This window comes from Hippocampus comes, unplaced genomic scaffold (assembly GCF_001891065.2).
Source record: "Hippocampus comes isolate QL1 unplaced genomic scaffold, H_comes_QL1_v1.1 scaffold118, whole genome shotgun sequence".
In the NCBI taxonomy this organism is placed as follows: Eukaryota; Metazoa; Chordata; class Actinopteri; order Syngnathiformes; family Syngnathidae; genus Hippocampus; species Hippocampus comes.
Window position 1 is genome coordinate 149,777 of NW_017805461.1, and position 18,584 is coordinate 168,360.

At 42.3% G+C, this 18,584-nt stretch overlaps 2 protein-coding genes across 9 annotated transcripts in view; both read right to left on the bottom strand.

Moving 5' to 3' along the window:
* Positions 1 to 235: 235 nt before the first annotated feature.
* nkrf (NFKB repressing factor) lies at positions 236 to 5,977 on the bottom strand. 4 transcript variants are annotated; one of them, XM_019874713.1, is made up of 3 exons: positions 5,663 to 5,977; positions 4,396 to 4,526; positions 236 to 2,874 (listed from the first exon to the last, which is right to left on the bottom strand). In XM_019874713.1, exons 2-3 carry the CDS (start codon positions 4,484 to 4,486, stop codon positions 677 to 679), a joined length of 2,289 nt encoding a protein of 762 aa, XP_019730272.1. In that variant the 5' UTR covers positions 4,487 to 4,526; positions 5,663 to 5,977; the 3' UTR covers positions 236 to 676. The 4 variants fall into 4 exon arrangements, 3 of the variants coding, with proteins under 3 accessions (XP_019730272.1, XP_019730273.1, XP_019730274.1); XM_019874714.1 differs by lacking the exon at positions 5,663 to 5,977 and adding an exon at positions 3,335 to 3,419 and having other exon boundaries at positions 4,396 to 4,515; XM_019874715.1 differs by lacking the exons at positions 4,396 to 4,526; positions 5,663 to 5,977 and adding an exon at positions 3,330 to 3,394.
* A 915-nt stretch (positions 5,978 to 6,892) lies between these two features.
* The window catches only part of septin6 (septin 6), a 17,458-nt gene continuing 5,766 nt past the window's right edge, over positions 6,893 to 18,584 (bottom strand). Inside the window, exons 3-11 of one of the 5 annotated variants that reach the window (XM_019874725.1) lie at positions 17,197 to 17,392; positions 16,261 to 16,447; positions 15,036 to 15,197; positions 13,724 to 13,820; positions 12,755 to 12,923; positions 12,532 to 12,664; positions 12,241 to 12,431; positions 10,755 to 10,802; positions 6,893 to 7,349 (exon numbers count right to left, since the gene is read on the bottom strand). In XM_019874725.1, coding sequence (XP_019730284.1) covers positions 10,799 to 10,802; positions 12,241 to 12,431; positions 12,532 to 12,664; positions 12,755 to 12,923; positions 13,724 to 13,820; positions 15,036 to 15,197; positions 16,261 to 16,447; positions 17,197 to 17,392 — 1,139 coding nt within the window. In that variant the 3' untranslated portion in view covers positions 6,893 to 7,349; positions 10,755 to 10,798. Of the gene's footprint in view, positions 7,723 to 7,822; positions 9,549 to 10,754; positions 10,803 to 12,240; positions 12,432 to 12,531; positions 12,665 to 12,754; positions 12,924 to 13,723; positions 13,821 to 15,035; positions 15,198 to 16,260; positions 16,448 to 17,196; positions 17,393 to 18,584 lie in introns of those variants that run through there. The other 4 variants (XM_019874724.1, XM_019874723.1, XM_019874721.1 and 1 more) reach the window with 4 other exon arrangements.

Below are 18,584 nucleotides of genomic sequence, written 5' to 3' on the forward strand. Positions count from 1 at the left end.
GAATGCCCCATTTGGGCACTTGGTTTCATTAACAAAATACTGACATTTAAAGACTGAGGATATTTCTAATCTACTTCACAATCATACATAAATCAGTGGTCAGAGTGGAGTGATCATACAGGATGATTTGTCTAGATAAAGTTTGCACTGGTAACCCATGTAACAAAATGTACATTTTCTTGTAAATAAAAAGATATACATTACTGGTCTTTCCATTCAATGAAGCTAGGCCCTGTCAAGCCAGTTTCATTTTATTCACGGACATGTCTGGGGACACACTTTGTTAATGTAGACGAAGCTCATGTACAATAACCATGGAAAGTGCTACCATAACGGAGAGTGTTGCACCCCAAAAAATGCTTAACTCCCATCAGATTAATGGTTCCACAGTCCCATTGTTAGATGAATCGATGAGCATTTCATGTTTTACACACAGTGAAATAGTCTCTCAAACTTTTGGTGCCTAAGGAAATAATGACTCGTCAAGACACTGGGCACAAGCTGACATGAAAGTAAAGGTGTCGTGGAAACAAATGTAAAAGATCTGAGACATTTCTTGGGAAAGGAATGCAGGAAGCTTCCAGGCTTTATCTGAAGAGTCCAAATCACGAACGTGGATTTGTTGCACTCTGATTTGTTTTGTAGTGAAAGTTGGCAGCTGGAGTTGCCATGCAAACTAGTGCGAAGCCTGAGGTTTGACAAGTTCGTAGCGGCCCACTTGTCCTTCCTGCAGGAGCTGGCCAATCAGTTGATTTGTGTCCACTCTGCGACTGACGATGAGGAAGCGCTGCCTGCCCTGTCCGTACGACTTGCTCCGTAGGCCGTACTTTTGAGACACTTGGTGGATCTGCTTGCGCTCGTCGTTGGTCAAGTCGGTGGAGAAGCGCAGGTCATCCTGTCGGTCCGAGCTGACATAGTTGCGGATTATGTCTTCAATGTCCCGTTTGCTAAGCTGGCTCCCCAACTTGTCCCTGTCCATACCTAAGCCCTCTCTGGAGAACTGCTCCTTGACTTTAATGGGCTCTGCGATGCCTTCTCCGTCTCGGCCCAAGCCTCCTCCCGTCCAGCCCATCTTGCGCAGCAGCTGGTTCCCAATGTTGTCCTCCTTTATCTCCTGCTTCATGGCCTCCTCCCCGGAGCGACGCAGGATTTGGGAGCGTGAGATGGCCCCGTTGTGACCCTCCTTCCTCAGGTTGGACTTGACCACGGCCTGCGTCTGTCTCAGGGTGTCTAAGGCCTCCTGTGCCGCAATGTGCTTCACCTGCTTTTTGACACCCACCCCTGCTGCCACGTACTGTCCTTCCAAGTACACCTCGCACCTCCAGCGATGATCAGGCAAACAGATGAACTTGTAGTCGGCTGTCACCTTGTTGAACTGAGCCGTGTCGTTGATGATGCACACGGCGTTATCGGAATTCTCCAAGATGACCAGCTCGCTCAGATGTTTCTTTCTCATGCCCATTTGCCCACCGGAGAACTCCGACTGCTGATTTCGCCGGGCGTACTGGGGCCCTTGGTGTTGGTGCTGTCGTTGTGCCTGGTTCAATCGCAGCTTCGCCAGGGCCTCTGCTGCCGCGGCGTGTTTTGAGTTCTTCTTGGTGCCACTGGCCTGCGCCACCATTTCATCCTGCACGTAGACGCTGCACAGCCAGGAGCCGTTGGGCAGCAGCTCGAACTTGTAGTCCACCTTCATGTGACTGAAAGCGGCGGAATTGTTGAGAATGCAGATGGCGTCTTGGGCATTGTCCATGACTACAAACTCAGTCCAGTGCTTGCGCATGTCAGGCTCATAGGGTCCCTTAAAGCTGGGATAGCCAATGTTCTCGGGGTTCCAAAGAGCAGGCGTTAAGCTGGGGGCGGGGCAGTTCATCTGGCACACCACAATGTCATTGAGCATTGTGTGCCTGTACTTGCGTGGCACCAAGCGCACTTCGACGGGCTTCATGAAGAGTTTGACGGCATTCTCGGAGGCGCGGTCCCTCGCGCCATTTTTACTGCCCGAGTATCCCGTGGCGAGATAGACTCCCTGACACCTCAGCTCACAAGCATAGCCATCTGCCGGCACTTTGCGGTTCTTGGGTAGATCGGCATGAGGGATATCCTTCAGGTTGACGTAAATGTACTGAGGGTTGGTCTTGCAGGCCTGGATACTGCGACTCAACATGAAACTGTAATTTGGAGCCTCTGTCCCAGTTGTGTACTGAGGGTCCCAAAAAGAGGCCGCCAACGCGGACGCCAAATTGGCGACGAGCCTCTGCTTCTCCACTAGCGTGGCCTGGTTGATAGGGAGAGGCTGTGACAAAGCCCCCGGCTGAGAGGTGGCAGGGCCGCTGTACGCTCGGTTATAAGGGCGATCCTGGTGACTGTACCCCAAACCCTGACGTCCACAGTCCCAGCCGCCTGATCTATTCCCTCCTCCATATCCATTGTGCCGATAAGGCTGCGAGTAGAAATCTGTGTTGCGAGAGCTGTAGGTCTCATACTTGTTCGTATAGGCTTGTTGTACTTTAGCCATAAAGTTTGATGAGTAGCCTCGGCCACCGTAGTCCAAGCTGACTGGACCGCAGGAAGGAACCTGATTTCTGTCCCGGTCTCGATCTCTACGGGAAGCCCAAGAGTCAAAAGCAGGCCTGAGGGAGGAGGTGCTCGGTGCTCTGCCAGTGGCACTGTAGGAAGCCTGTTCATATTCCCTGTATCGACCAGCATACGACTCCCTCCTTCTGGGCTCCTTATCGTTCTCCTTCTCATCAGCGCCACTTGCTGCCCCACCGGTGCAAATAGTGCTGCTGCTGCCACCGCTAACAAATTGTACGGGCTCAAATCGAGGCCGCGAACCAAACTTTGACATGGCCATCTTGCTCATGGGCTCTTCTCCTGTAAGTATGTGATACAGAAACGTAGCGAGGATATCAATTGGATTGTGACACTTGTTAATACGGTAAATACATAGAAAAGTACTGCCATAGCTCACCATCAAAAATGAAACAATAGTACATACACTACTCACAAAAAGTTAGGGATATTTGGTTTTTGGGTGAAATTTCAGGACAAGCCCAAAATGCATTCAAACCTTCACAGGTGAACTCAATATCACCTCTAAGTTTTTGAATGCATATGTCCAACTGTTAAATGTTTTAGTACTTTTTGCACAATTGCTATTCTTCAACGAGGACCTTAATGGCAAAATTCACAACAGGTGTTTGATCTTTGGCTCAACAATAAATATCCTGGTTCAATAAGAGCTGGTGTTTAAACAGTCGCCCTCATCATGCTGTTCACATATTGACATCACGAGACAAAGAGGACACCTAACAATGGATTAACAGTACCTTACCACTGTGATGCTTCAAACAGGACGTTCTCAGCCGGGCCACAGAGCTTAGAGTGTCATCAGCAGTTGCAACAATGATACAGAGAGACTGGAAGAGTCACAGAAAGATGTAGAAGTCGACGTCCTTTGGCCACAGCCCATGCTGATGACCGCTATATTGTGAAGAACGCCTTGGGAAACCGAATGATGAATGCCACTCAACTCCAGGGACGTTTAAGGGAGGTGAGAGGCACCCAAGTGTCACGTCAGACCATTGAAAACAGTTTACATCAGCGTGGTCTGAGTACTAGAGCACCTGCAAGGGTACCTGACCGCAACATCGGGAAGATGCGTCAGCGTCTTACATGGGCCAGGGAGAGTTTACGCTGGACGAAGGACCAGTGGGCCTCAGTGCTGTTCTGATTAAAGTCAATTCACGTTGAGCAGAAATGATGGCCACCAACGATGTTGGAGACATCAAGCAGAGCGCTATGCATCAGTCTCTGTTGTCAGCAGACGAGCTGTTGGTGGTGGTGGTGTTACAGTGTGGGCAGGTGTGTCCAGTCGGAACAGACCTGCCCTATATACTTTGTGAATATTACAGTGACAATACCATACTACCTAAATAACATTATTAATTAAATGATTTTTTTTACATTTTCCATAAATTTCACCCGAAAGCCAAATATCCCTAACTTTTTGTGAGTAGTGTATTTTAGTAGCAGTACATCAGCCCAATTCAGCAGATCGCCTCATTTTTGGGGTAGGGGTGTTCTGCTGAAGTTGTTCGTCACTTCTGGTGACTATTTACAGTTTTACTTTTGTCAAGTTATTGTCCTGCTTATTAGAAGCTAACACTAATAATGTTTGCCAATGCTAATCTGCGCTGCTCCACTTAGCTTTTGGATTTGACATGACCATACTGCTGCGTAGTCCATCTGAATATGGCGGCTCTGGGAGGTTCACACAATATTTAATTGGTGAGCAGGCACTGTTAAAAACAAATTGTGAATGAACTATGGAAGTCTATTTTCTAAAACATGTCTCCTTTCAACCATTTTTCAATTCAACTGAATGACACTCACCGCCATTAGTAGAAATATGTCTCTTTTTTGCTTCAGAGCTATGACACGGGTCAAAGGAGTGCATTTCGTCTGCACCGCTGCCTTCTGCCATCACCTGCAGCCTGCAGCTTCCAATCAAAACCAGGCCATGCCTGTTCAGAACACCAAAGATGGCAAAAACATGACATTAACAACTAAGGACCATGGCAATTCAATACAGGTCAAAGAATTACTTTGTAAAGTGCTGTTCATTCTGTATAAATGATCCTGATTTATTGTATACAGTTTTGGGCCTTACAAAGGACAACAATGAACCATGTAGATTGCGCAGCAGTGTAAGAATAAATTGTCACACAGCGTAAGACAGGAATGTTCACTTACTACCATACCTAGTAGTTTTCCATTTCATCGTTTCTTACTGCTGCCCTAAAGGTGTTTTATATAGATACATTTACAGTAATTCTATTTTCAGATTACGAATGGTGTGCAATGTATTAGTTTGTGCAGCAGTATAAGAACATCGTCATAAGGGCCACAACGGTCACAGCACACACAGTTACTGCCATATTTACTGTTTTTCCATTTCAGTAGATTACATTTATGGCCTAAAAGTGTGTTCCATTCAGATATATATTTTATCTTACAACATTTCAAGGTTATGAATGGCATGCAGTTCACTACTTTGAACAGTAGCGTAGGACTATGTTGTCACACAGTGCAGGGAGGCACGCTCAGTTACGGACGTACTTGCTAGTTTTCATTTGATTGTTTTACATTTATGGTGGACAAGTGATTCCCAGATTTACTGTACCGGTAATTGTGACTTGACTACTACATTAGCGCTGATTAGTGAAAGACAACACGATGGTGTGAAAATACAGCAGGCTGTGTAAGAAGCACCTCCTTACTGTTTTTCATTTAATTGTTTTACACAATGGTCTGCTGTACACACACATAGAGATAGATAGATAGATAAATAGATAGATAGATAAATAGATAGATAGATAGATAGATGCGCATTACGGATGGGCAGCAACGTTAGTAAGCATAAAGTACAGTAAGCATAAAGATGAGAGGAATACGTTCCACACTAAGTTGCAGCAAATTTAAATACTTTGGGACTGATTTGAAGCAAATATGATTGTTTTTCGTGAGGCCGCTGTATGCATTTAAATGACCGACCGAAGCTGAAGGCCGATATCGCTATCCGTCAGCGTTACATCCCACGGCTTCGTTTCAAAATTGCATTGTGTGCGTGTGTGAGCAGTCACGTTTGTTGTCCTCTTACCTTTCTCTGCAAAGAGCCCCTATCGACTCAGCCGCTCTTTTGTAGTGATGACTACAGAAATATTAGGCGTCGTGTTAGCCTCTGTCGGCTAACTGATGTTTGCGAGTACAACTTACTGGCTATGTAGCAGAATTAAAACCGGACAACCGGTTCATTGATGTTTTAAATTGTCTTCAAAGAAAATAGGGACATTTCAGGTCAGAGTCCCTCAGGAAAGTGCGTCTCGCAAAGCATGTAGAGTCGGCTACGCGGACAAGGACCATCCATTTTCTGCTCCCGCTAGCTTAAATCTGTCATGGCGTCATCACAGTACGACACAGTACCCACGATGCTTTGCGACAAGCACAACACTACAGTACACAGTACAGTACTGTATTGCAACAGTAATCAATGCTTTGTTTAGTAATTTCTTTTATTATTTATTTTATTAACTCAGTTACAACTACATTATTAAAATGTACTCCAAATTTTGTCAATTAGATTTTAATCCCCAAATCAAACTGAATGTAACAGCATATACGAGCAAGTAAATATTGTTAAATAATGACAAAAAAGCAACATTATTGGTTCATTTTTTTATTGAAAATGTACATCAATGGAATTAAACTTAGCAAGATATTGAATTATAGCTCGAGTGGTCGAGGGTTTCTGACATGATGTACGGATACTAGAAAATGTTTTCTTCTGACACCAAAAATGTTACTTTGCACCACCCAAGAGCATAGGTCATAAACAACAAGTCTTCAATGCACTTCAATACACAAAATATATCCTTATAAATTATATAAATGCATGGGCATTCTTTGTTTTTTTTTTTTTTTTTTTTTTAATACTCCCATCGGGGTTCACTTCAACTCCAAGTTATCGTAATATTTGGCAACATAAAGGAGCTGTAATGATAGAATTTAACAAATTCATCCTCATGATTTGCACCATTTTGAGGAAACAGGAAAAGTTATTTTGGGGATGGAAAACAAGCAGGTCACAGCGGTAAAGAAATGATTTTATAAATGCATGCGAAATATGGAATACAGAAGGCTGGTGAATATTAAAGCATGTGTCAAAAAGGCCATTACATGTGACCACAATGGCATTCAGTGGCATGTAAACATGGGCACCATCAAAAGTGCTCATGTTTTGATATCGCTTTGGCAAAGTGATTACTTCAATTTGGTGATATTATATATATATATATATATATATTTTTTTTTTTTAAATATCAGTGTACGCCTACACTTTTTAGGTCATGTTTTAGTTAACATGTCCCGCTCCTCCCGTGATTCGCAGAGGCCTTTCATTTAACATTAAGACGAGTACACATAAATTGTCGACCCTGCCCTGCCGGCCTGTGTTTAAGGTCAGAAGTGGGGAACTTTGTCAATTATTTGTTAAATATTTGCTGTGAGCATTTTTGGGGTTTAAATGGTTGGATCTTTTTAATTGCAATTCCTCAGCAGGAGCTGTAGGTCCCCAACACCTGGTTCAGAGTGTCACAAGGTGGGGCAGGGATACCATGCGAGTCTACATAAGCCCATGTTTGACAAAAATGAGGTGATGTGATAGGAGAGAAAGGGGAAAAAAGTCAATACAGCAGCAGGGGGAGCAGAAGAACAGAAGAGTTAAAGGGTGCTTAGTTGTTGATGAAGCTGCCATCGCCTTCTTCAGATGGTCAAGACATTAAAAGAAGCTACAAAGAGAAAGACAAAGATGTAGATGTCAGTAAAACAGAGATGTATCTGGTATCAGGGAAAGAGTTTGGTTAGAATGCATTCAAATTCCAAATGTGGCAGAAAATGACAATGAGTGAATATAGTTCAACGTTTTGCTATTCCTAAATGAAGGGAAAAAATCTAATGTGAAAGCATGGAAATAACCATCTCGTCTTAAGTGGAAGAAGAGTCCAAGTGGTAGCAAAGAGGGAATTAAAAGAACAGTGAAGTAAAAAATAAATCAGTACACAGTATTAAAAAAACCTAGAAAGATGAGGTCCCACAAAATTGGTGGCGTTTGAGGAAGGTCCCTTAGAGATGGGGACCTACTCAGTGCAGAGCCAGGGAGAACTGCAAAGGAAATACACACAAACTAGTAAACTGAGGAACATGGAAGGTCTCTGGTCTTGAGAGAAATCATTTGTAAATGATCATATACATAAACAAATTATGTCCTAACATGGTGAGAACTGCCTTTATTTCCTCTGTAGACAAACAACTTGGGGGAGTACAAACATGACCACTGACTTTTAAAATGTGCCATTATAAAAACTCGCAGAAACAAACAAAAAAAAAGTATCAATTGCACTGACAACATACATACAAATTTCATCACATTTGTGTATAAAAAAAAAAACAAAAGTGCAAATGTGACAGCTAATACAATAGAAAAGGTATAAAACACATGACCGTCAATGAGGTATGGGGAGAAGTGGCAAAGATAGAAGTCCAAGCGAAACACTCATTGTGTACAGTATGTGTCTGAGATTACTGCTTCAGTCTCTTATGGCACATTTTGACTCAGGATGACGCTGCAAAGTCTAATAGTAGGTTTAGAAGCTTTCATAGCTCACCTGCTAGTTGTCTTTAAGCACCGAGTGGGATTTGAACAATAACTACTTTTTCCAAGGAAAGCCTTTGGTGCTTTGGTTAGACGAGAGTGAACGAACAAGATGTACAGACCGTGACAAACTTAAAGCAGAGGGAAACTGCCTAATCATACCTCTACTGTATTATTCTTTAGCTAACCAATACAAAGCGGAATTAATGAGAAAAAAATAAAATTTTTTAGAAAACTAAATTGAAATTCGAGGGAAAGTAGTCATTTTACAAGAAAACTGAGATCCAATAAGGAAAAGGATGGCATTTTATGAGAATAAATTGGTAATCTGCAAGGAGCTAAAGTAGTAATAGTATTACAGTACAAGTACAATATTAACCAGAACCACGTTTCACAACAAAGTTGCATAAAAGTGAGGAGACAAAAAGTCTTAATGATACAAAAAGTTCAAATTGTTCAAGAAAAATCTAATCTTACTTTAAAATTGACATTGGAATATTCTGTAAGAAGTGCTGCATACAAACTATGCTACTTTGTATGCCTGAACATCACAATTTTCTTCCGGTAAGATTACAACTTTTCTCATACGATACTAATCTTATTGCAGCCAAACCACTACTATTTTCTTGTTATATTGCAACTTATGTTCTTGCAAAATTACCACTTTGTTGTCTTAGAATCATGACTTTTTTGTTCCTCATATGCATTCTTTTCTTGTCTTTCTTGTAAACTACAGCTTTTTCTCTTGCAACATTCCGACTATTTGCAAGGCCTATGACTATTACCCCCCCTTAATTTTACATTGTTTCCCTTTTCAGTTTGGCCCTAATCATCATATGTTGTACATCATTAAAGCAATTTAATGATATTGCCTAATTGTAATTGCAATGGCACTTTTCAAATACTACCACACTTCCATGTACTGATAATTAACCCCACCCCCCAAATAAAAAAATAATCAAATAGTCACTAATTTCCGCACAGTTATGTTTAAAAATGAAGCTTTCACGAGTGTGTTTCGCTTGAGCTTTGGCACATTTCTGCCCATCACAACAAGGTCATGTTGTGTGTTAATATGGAAAATAAAAAGCGCACTACACACGCCATGCAAGAAAGACACTACATAGAAAAATAGAGAAGCGTGGAATGTATCTTGTATACAAAGAATAAACATCATAATTAGAATGGTGTGTTTAAAAAGGAGTCCAACTGAGCAACGCCCAGGTTTGAGGGCATTTTGTGGGGTTGTAGGGACATTGGGGAGGGGTTCACTGTAAGGGACGATCATTCACAGCTGGGTGGCCACAAGGGAGCACTTTTCTACAGGAATCCTTCTCTGGAAATAAGAGAGAAGGGCCGTTACTGTTTTGTTCCATACAAAAAAAATCTGCATCAGCATAATTGATGGCCGGCTCACAATTAGCGGCGATCTAAAGCGTGAGATCTAATTTTGGACCCGTTTTGTGTGCTCCTCGAGAGTAGCCTACAGCACAGGTCCCCAAACATTTTGCCCCACCGACTAGTTTCACATAAAGCATTTTTCTGACAAACGGCACAAAAGCAAATAAAAACAAATTATTAAAAAAGCAATTACACTGAATGTCCATCCATCCATTTTCCAATCTGCTTATCCTGCTGGAGCCTATCCCAGCTGTCTTTGGGCAGTAGGCACATTACACCCTGAACTGGTTTCGAGACAATCACAGGGCACACGTACACGAACAACTATCCGCGCTCACAATCACCCCTCGGGACAATTTGGAGCGCCCAATCAACCTGCCATGCATGTTTTTGGAATGTGGAAGGAAAGCGGAGTAACAGGCGAAAACCCACGCAGGCACAGGGAGAACATGAAAACTCTACACAGGAAGGCCGGAGCCGGAATCGAACCCTACACCTCTGCACCGTGAGGCGTACGTGCTAACCAGTCGCCCACTGTGCCGCCCTACACTGAATGAATTTGTTGTAATTAGTAGGTCCACATGCCAAAGCAGTTGTGAAGATTTCATTGTCGCATTTGCAAGCATGTAACCACATCTTATGCAATATGTGAGAAACCCTTGTAGTGATAAACAACGTATTTTAAGTACGACTGTTGCAATCATGTGATCGAGCCAAGGTGTTACATATGCAGGCTCTTATGGTCAAAATATATTTGATTCTGTTTTTCAATGCAGCCTGGAACCAAATGTCCCTTGAACCAGTATCGGCATACGGGGCGTGTGTGTGTGTGTGTGTGTGTGTGTGTGTGGGGGGGGGGGGGCAAAAGATCCCAACAAAACACAGTTGGGCCCTGAGGCTGCTCGCTGTTCTGGCATGACCCTTTCGAAGGGCTCTGTGTGAAAGGCAGGGGCATTCAGAGAATGGCTTCTCCACAAAAAGGAGACTTGTGTGTATCCGAGGAGGACAGATGCAACAAAGTGATGATAACTGTCTGATTTAGTAGCTGGCACGTGAGCGATAAACACTGTCAATTTACATAAACAGCTGTTGTGGCAAGTTGGTGTTTGATTAAATTGTGGGATGCCGAGTCAGGTCTTACCAGAACAGGGTGCATCAAGCAGCATGCATCAAGTGTAGGAGCAGTTAACTGGAAAATATGACGGATGCAACATGGGTGATACATGCACTTACACTTTGACATCCACACTACAAGCAGCGCTCTGTAACTGTGTCCTGTAGGAAGTGATGAACCAGAACACAAATTGTATGTACAGAAAAACATCTAAGGCTGAATGCAACCCATTTCGGGACGTGTTTTGTTTGGATTTTGAAAAAAAAAAAAAAACTGGGAGGAAATTGGAGTTAGCACGTCTGCCTCACAGTTCTAAGGTTCTGGGTTTGATTCTCAGATCTAATTCAGCTCCCTCTCACCTTTCAAAAACATACATTACATTAATTAAAGAATCTAAATTGTCCATTGTGTGAATGTGAGTGTAAATGATTGGTGGTTATGTGATTGACGGCCAACTAGTCCTGGGTTGTAAATAGATATTCTCCGTTGTATGGCATGATGCCTTTGAGCTTGATGTTTTGTGGTGCCTTTGGCGGCATCTTTACCTGAATCTGAATTCAACAATTGTAGGATTTATTTGTCAAGTTCAAACAATCGGTCAATTCTTGACAATTATTTAGCATGAACTCAGGGGCATCTATTGTAACTTTAGAGGTTTCACTGTACAAATAAAAATTGGTGGTCGTGCAAATTTTAAAATTGAGTTATTAACAGCAGTGTTAAGGAAGGTTAAAATTCCTGCTGATACTTAGGAAGAGAAGTTGAATGCAAGTTGTGTTCATTCTTTGCGAACACATACACACGCACCGGCACACACACCAGCACACACAGCATTCACATTAGCATCACTGGTTCATTTGCCCACCTCTAAGAAAATATAACAAAAAACATATTTTAATGAACCTCACAGGGGATTTTTTTTTAAACCCACTGAGTTGACAATCAGTACCTGCTTGCAAAAGTCAAGTAGAAGTAGTTAAACTCATGATGTATGTTGGGATATGAGCAAAATTTATTGTGACGAGGTATTCAGAGCAAGTCACCTTTGTTGATTTGGGAATAAATGCACTCATAACATAAAAGCTTCAGAAGGCATTTGGCACAGTGAAAAATCCACAGTGTTGATTAAAATTGAACAAATCCCAGGCTTTTTGTTCATGAGCTGAAAAAAAAAAAAATCACACTGAGGACTTGGTGGCATAAGAGGGGCTCATTAAAATTAAACCCTAGTAAATTGGACAATCGCGAACAATATTAAGAGTCAACATGGACAAATGTATGGACACACATTTATCAATCAATCGATTTATCAGTTGTCTTGGTGAGACTCCTTAGTTGGCCCAGAATCTGAAAACATTGCATTCGTTTTCCTACTGTTTATAATTTTTGGGAAAGCCCTTTGCTGTTTGCAGTGCATGAAGCAACATCAAGCCCCTGACCTCAACTCTATTGAACACCTTTAAGTTGAATTTCAATACATTTCAAGTTGTGATGTTAGGATGGAGACACTTACTTCTTCTTCTCTTTGTCCCGCTTGAGCGTGGTGGAGCCCCCGGCCTGCTGGGCTTGATTCTGCAAGAGCTCAGTGGCAGTCTTTTTCTGTTTGAACGTGTTGAGCTCGTCGTCCAGGGACTTCTTCTTGTCCTCCAGCTTCTTCTTCTCATCCTGGTGCAGTTTCTTCAAGCGGTCAAATTTCTCGTGCAGCTTTGTGAGGCGGAGACAAATGACGTGTGGAATAAAAGGATAATAAAACTGTGAGATGAGTCTTGTGACACGGCTGTGGCAGCGGGTTAACCATGCCAACCTCTTTCTCTGCTTCCTTAAGCTCCGCCTCCTTCTCTTTGACCCTTTGGACGAACATTTGCCGCATTTCTTCTTCCTTCTTTTGTAGCTCGCCCATGAACTCGTTCCTCTTTGCTTCATACGTCTCCTGAAGACTAGCAGAGCGAAAAAGAGATGAGAGTTGATGATGAAGGCCTTGACTCGAGATGGGGAGGGGGGACAAAAAGGAGCCTTGTGTCTGGTACCTGAAGGGCTTGCTGTCAGGGTCAGTGTCCTTGAAGCCCATCTCCTCCAACTTGCAGCGGCGGTACAGCTCGTAGTGGCGCGTATGCGTCTGCTCCCGCAGGTCCTCCATGTTCACTCGGATCAGCATTTCTCGCAGTTTGACAAAGTCGCAGTGATTCTCGTTCTCCACTGTGGGAGACGTGCCGAATAAACAGAACATTAAGAATTGGACAGAGACCATATCAAATTCTATTTCTGTTGACCAAGCTAGTGTGTGAAACCATGTCAGTACATATGCATGCAAAACACATGACTCATTGTCACAAAAAGCCGCTGGCTGCAAACATTCAACCATACAAGTTTAATTTTTATCACATTGTACTATAGTGAAAGGAGTGAAACACATGACTTGCAGCTTTTAAAAGGGTTTTGACACCTCTTTAGGCAATTGGTGCAGGAAATGGAGCATTATTTACCCTGGAGGCCTACGTAAAAGAATGTTGAACAAGCCTAACCTGGTGAATTTTTTTTTAGGAAATTAAAAGGTGGAACTCATGTTTAATTGACATAAAAACAATAATATTAAGGCTATTGTTTCCACATGGCACCTTTATTGACCGTAAATAGGTTGGGTTTTGGCTTTCTGGAGGTTGACGTGTCAAGCTGTCAGGCTGCTCAAGGGGGTGGATGTTTTAAAAAGAAGGAAGACCTCCGAATTAATGCTTGAAACATGAACTTAGTCTGAAATTTCACATGTTTCAAAGGGCTCATAAACTAGTGTGGCTACTGGGTGCTAGCAACTCATTGTTATGGCTTGCTCAACAAGTCAATTCAAATCAATTGAAAGTCCCGTCCATTAGTGTCATGTGCTGTAACAGCTCAACATGCTGAATGAGGCTGTGGAGGCCGTAGGAGGAAAAGGGCGGCACAGACGAATGGCACGGCGCATGCTGACATTTCCGGCGAGGCAGGAAGAGAAGCTGACTTACCCTGCACCGTGCCCCAGGGATACTGGCGGGCCTTGACCATCTTGTTCCCGATCTTCACCTCCTCCGTGCTGCCCACTACGGCAAAGGGTAAATGGCTCTGTGGAGTTAAATGAGACATGAGCATTGGTCCACTGCCGGCTTCCTTATCACAAGAGAACAGTGAATAACCCAAACAAAGTTGACTATATAAACAACACATTTCCGTGTGACTAGATAAGACGTCTGCTTTGAGGAAATGTCCACGTGTACACTGGTGATTCTAAATAATCTTTTGTTTCCACACAAAATCACCACATGGAAAAAACACCAACAGAGAGTTGCAACAACCAGCGCCATGCCAAGTATACAGCACAATCTGGAAAAGATGAAATAACAATGCTCGCTCAAGAACCCTTTTCACACTGCCGATGAAAGTAGGCATTTTACGCATTTTTTCCATGTCACTATTCTGATGAACGAGGGGGAAACATTCAACACAGCAATTTTCCTTTTGAGCCTTCTGGGACAGTATGAGAGCTATATGTCCATCTTCAGTCGTTCTGTCAGATGACAGCGTGTAAAAGGCCATCGATCTAGAAGCGGCATTAATTGTGAACATCTTACCTAAATCTAGGGTTGTCCTGATCCAATCGACATAATCAGAAATCGGGGCCGATCATGTAAATTTCAGCTGATCAGAATCGGATCAAAAATATCCTATTTTAAAAATTTTCTTAATCAACTCAAAATAAAATATTTTTGTTCTTTATTTGATTTGAGCTGCTGATGGCGTATTGGTACACTCTCCTGAGTTACGAGTGGGCACCGTTGGATCGGTTCCCACTCGGTGACGGTGTGGCTGCGGGTGTGAATGGTTATTCGTCTCTATATGTACCCTATAACTGACTGGCGACCAGATCAGGGCATAGTCCGCCTTCTGCCCAAAATTAGCTGGGATAGGCTCCAGCACCACCCCCGTGACCCTGTTCAGCATCAGCAGAGTTGAAAATGGATGGATACATGATTTGTACCACTGCTGATTTACATTCATATCATCGTGGCATCATCGTGGGATATCTTTGTCAAAAAAAAAAAAAAAAAAAAAGCAAGATAATTGTCTATTTCCCCGAACTGATTGTGTTCCTCCTTGCACACTCATGCTGTTCTTTTAGGTATTTTTGACTCAATGTGAGAAAGACAAGCCCATTTTCCCACACTGTCAGCTCTGAGCTGTCTGACAGTCTGTAGTGACAACGACATATGGGGCGGCTCACTGACAGCTAAAGTGGTCACAGACATCCAATCTCCACGTTCTAAACTTTGTGCGGCTTACGTTCATGGTGGAGTTGATCTCTGCAACTGACTCGTCGTCGGTGGGGAACTGGTAGATCTGCACACCGTTGCTGACTAGCTCACTGGTGATTTTGATTTTGAACTTGGCCAGCTCACTCTTGGAGATGGCATCCGACTTGGCAACGATTGGGATGATGTTGACCTTGGGGTTGAGAGAAGAAGACAGAAGCTACTATAACATCGGTAGAAGGGGGCAACACTGAGAGCTGCATCCAAATAGATCTGATTTTGTTTCTCGCTAAAGTAAAAATGTGACTTGCTAATATTAAATGACAATGAATCAAAAAGATATAACGTCATAAAATTGGAAGCAAGTGCTACCATTATGGACACACGTTGAGTCAGCAGCCGGACGGTAGGCGATGTAAAAACATGACTTTCCCATCAACGTGCCTCCTTTCTGGGATGCTTTTTTGCTATCAGACGGTGAACCTTCAAAGTAACATCCCCTGGTTCATGAAGTGTGCGTTCAGAGGTTAAATGTAAAATAACAAGGCAGCTGCACATCATTGTGAGTGTTTGACGTGGGGGTGCAGCTGCTCTGGCAAACGGTGGTTGGATGGCTCGTGGGGTCCATGCAAATGAGCCCACAGAGAAGAGCATGTCGCACAAATGCAGGAGCAGCCACAGAATTGATTGCATTTTTCAGATAAGTCACACTGATAATTCACTTGGGATGATATACATACAGGCAGAGGGCTTCCCTAAAGGTTGGTGAATCGTGATGTGCTACATCCTTCCAGCCATGTTCTACATGGAAGATAAGCTTTGACAAACAGTTATAGTAGTACCATAAAACAAGGGATTCAAATTTAATCAAGCAGTAATCCCCGGCTAGATCGTGATTCACCTTGTACGTAGTCGGACTATATTGCAGATGCATATTTTTGTCTGTGTTGCGAAAAATATTTTATTTATTTTCAAATATTTAAATTATTTTCATTACATTATTAATTCATATTTTTTACATAGTTAACCTTAACTAGCTATATCGTCCTTACTTCACTTTTATCATCTGTCGTGCAGTTGAAGTTACAATTCTACTGCTTTTTATTTATTCTGCTGCTGTGACACAGATACGCTTCTTGCATAAGAGTCCCTGAAGTGAAATGGAATTAGGGTGAAAGGTGAAATAATCGGTCACATCAACTAACCACATTCTACTACTCATGCATTAAGGTGACCGAGATGAACGTGGCATTTACCTTGCTGTCAAGCTTCTTCATGGTCACCAGGTCGAGGGATTTGAGTGAGTGGCCCGTGGGAGCAATGAAGTAGAGGCAGGCATGGATGCGCGTGTCGTGGTAGCTGTGGAGTGTGCGCTTTATCTTCAGCTCCTCTTGGAGGTATGCTTCAAACTGGGCATCGATGAATTCCACAATGGACTTGTAGCTGGCAGGGAAACACAGAGATGGTTAATAGATGCAAAGTCAACCCCTAAATAGTTGCAGGTCAGCATTTGTGAATTTGCAGATTTCTTTGGGAACCTATCAAGTCTTTCACTGACAATTCAACTAGTCGCTTTTTTTTTCATCTGCATTTGAGATGTCCAGTTTTGTTGGTCATCTTTAAATACATCCATGTGTACAGTCAAAAGTGAAGTATGTTTCTGTTTCTCTCCAGAGGAAGCCACTACTCGCTAGCGCAGTCTACTTAGCAGCTACAAATTTGCCTGCACCCACTAACATTTATTAAATGTAAATATTAAAAGGTACGTTAATACTATTCATGTGACAGTGAGAGTGCGAATATTTTCTTGCCCAATTTTATGTCATGTAAGCTTGTGCTAGCATGTTGTTTATGGTATAGTAGGCTAGATAATACTATTGATGAGCCTCATAGGAAGGGGGTTTGCTTTTTTTGGAGCAATTTAACTAATGAATACAGTGACTTATGTAACATGGAATTATGATATATATGCTAAATGCATGGTGTTGATGCTTTATGATCGTTTGTAAGTGCTCCGCCACCATCTAGTGGCTTCTAAATGCAATTACACAAACCTGCTTTCAGTTGGGGGAACAATACGTTGCAGATTTTCGCTATTCTCAGCATAGCATGGTCCCTATGCCTCACACGCGAATAGCTGGGGTTCAATGTGTAGACCTAGTCCTGTTTTATTATATCTGCAAGGAACACACCTGTCTTCTTTGTTAATCTGGTCTCCAAAGCCCACCGTGTTGACGACAGTGAGCTTGAGGCGCACGTTGCTCTCCTGCAGTTCATAGGTGTTGGATTTGAGCGTCACGCCGGGCTGATTGTGCTGGGTGGGCTCTCCCTCAAACTTGGTGTTGAACAGCGTGTCCATCAGGGTGGACTTGCCCAGACCTGTCTCACCTGGACAAGAGGATGGTGACATTTTTCACAGGGACACAGTCACAAAGCTATAACAGAAGACAATTAGACATACTTTTTTTCCTTTTTTTTTTTTTTTTATACAACAGGGAGAAAAATTCCATCTTCAACAGGCAGTATAAAAGGTGTTTATGAGTTCCCCCTCAGGAGATGTTTGCAAGGCCGTTTGCTTGTTTGTTAGCAGGTTTCCGCAGTAACAACATCACGAATTTCCACTAATTTCTGTCTTGGGATGTGCATGCATGGGATGATTAAAAATCTTCGACATCCTTTTGCTTTTTCAGATTTTTCCATTTTAGAATTTTGTAGTGGTCCATTGCTAAGCTTTGGTAGTGGTTCACACTCTTGTAAAGATTTTGAGTGTGTCTTCGGTATTTCCAATTGGACGACACACACAGTGTCTATTTATTTCAGTCGAGGTTTCTATTTGAGGAAGTATTAACAATAAATATAGTATTTTAAAGTAATGTTAAAGATGCAAGCAAATTATACACCCAAATGCAAAGAGAAACAGAGAGATAGCGAGCAGCTTGTTTGCTGATGAACTCTGATGCGCATTTATCTCAGAGGCAGTCAGATGACTCAGTTAGCGAGCTCTGTCTATTTTTAATTCTTCACAGCCTGACCTACCATCTACTGCATGTTGGCCCACTTTTGTAAGATAACTCGCTGAAACGTTTTTAAACTACATTTTTATATTTGGATATTAATAGTCAGTGTTCGAAAAAAAATCTGCAAGACAAAGCTATACTAGAGGGAATTAAATTATTCTACATTCAAACGGAATTTGTAACTGATATTCAAAAATATATATTTTTTGGAGGGGATAAATATTTTGGCTTCCTCTTTGGCAAATACTGTATACACTTTTTAAACTCACCTTCTATCTATTTAGTGCTGTATAATCTGTGTCTTTTTGCAAAGCATCCTTGAGAGTCTGTTTTCCAAACAGATTCCAAAATATTAAATGTTAAGTTCAATTAAGACTCAAAATTTTCCATAAATTTGAATGCGCGTGTGAATAGAAGTTTGTCTTGTCTCTTGTGAGTGACTGGCAGCCTCTTGTCCAAACCCAGCTTGGATAGGCTCCAATATCCGAAATCCAAATGAAAACAAGCGACATAGAAAACACTTGGATGAATTCACCATATTTTCTCTTTTTTTTTTTTTTTTT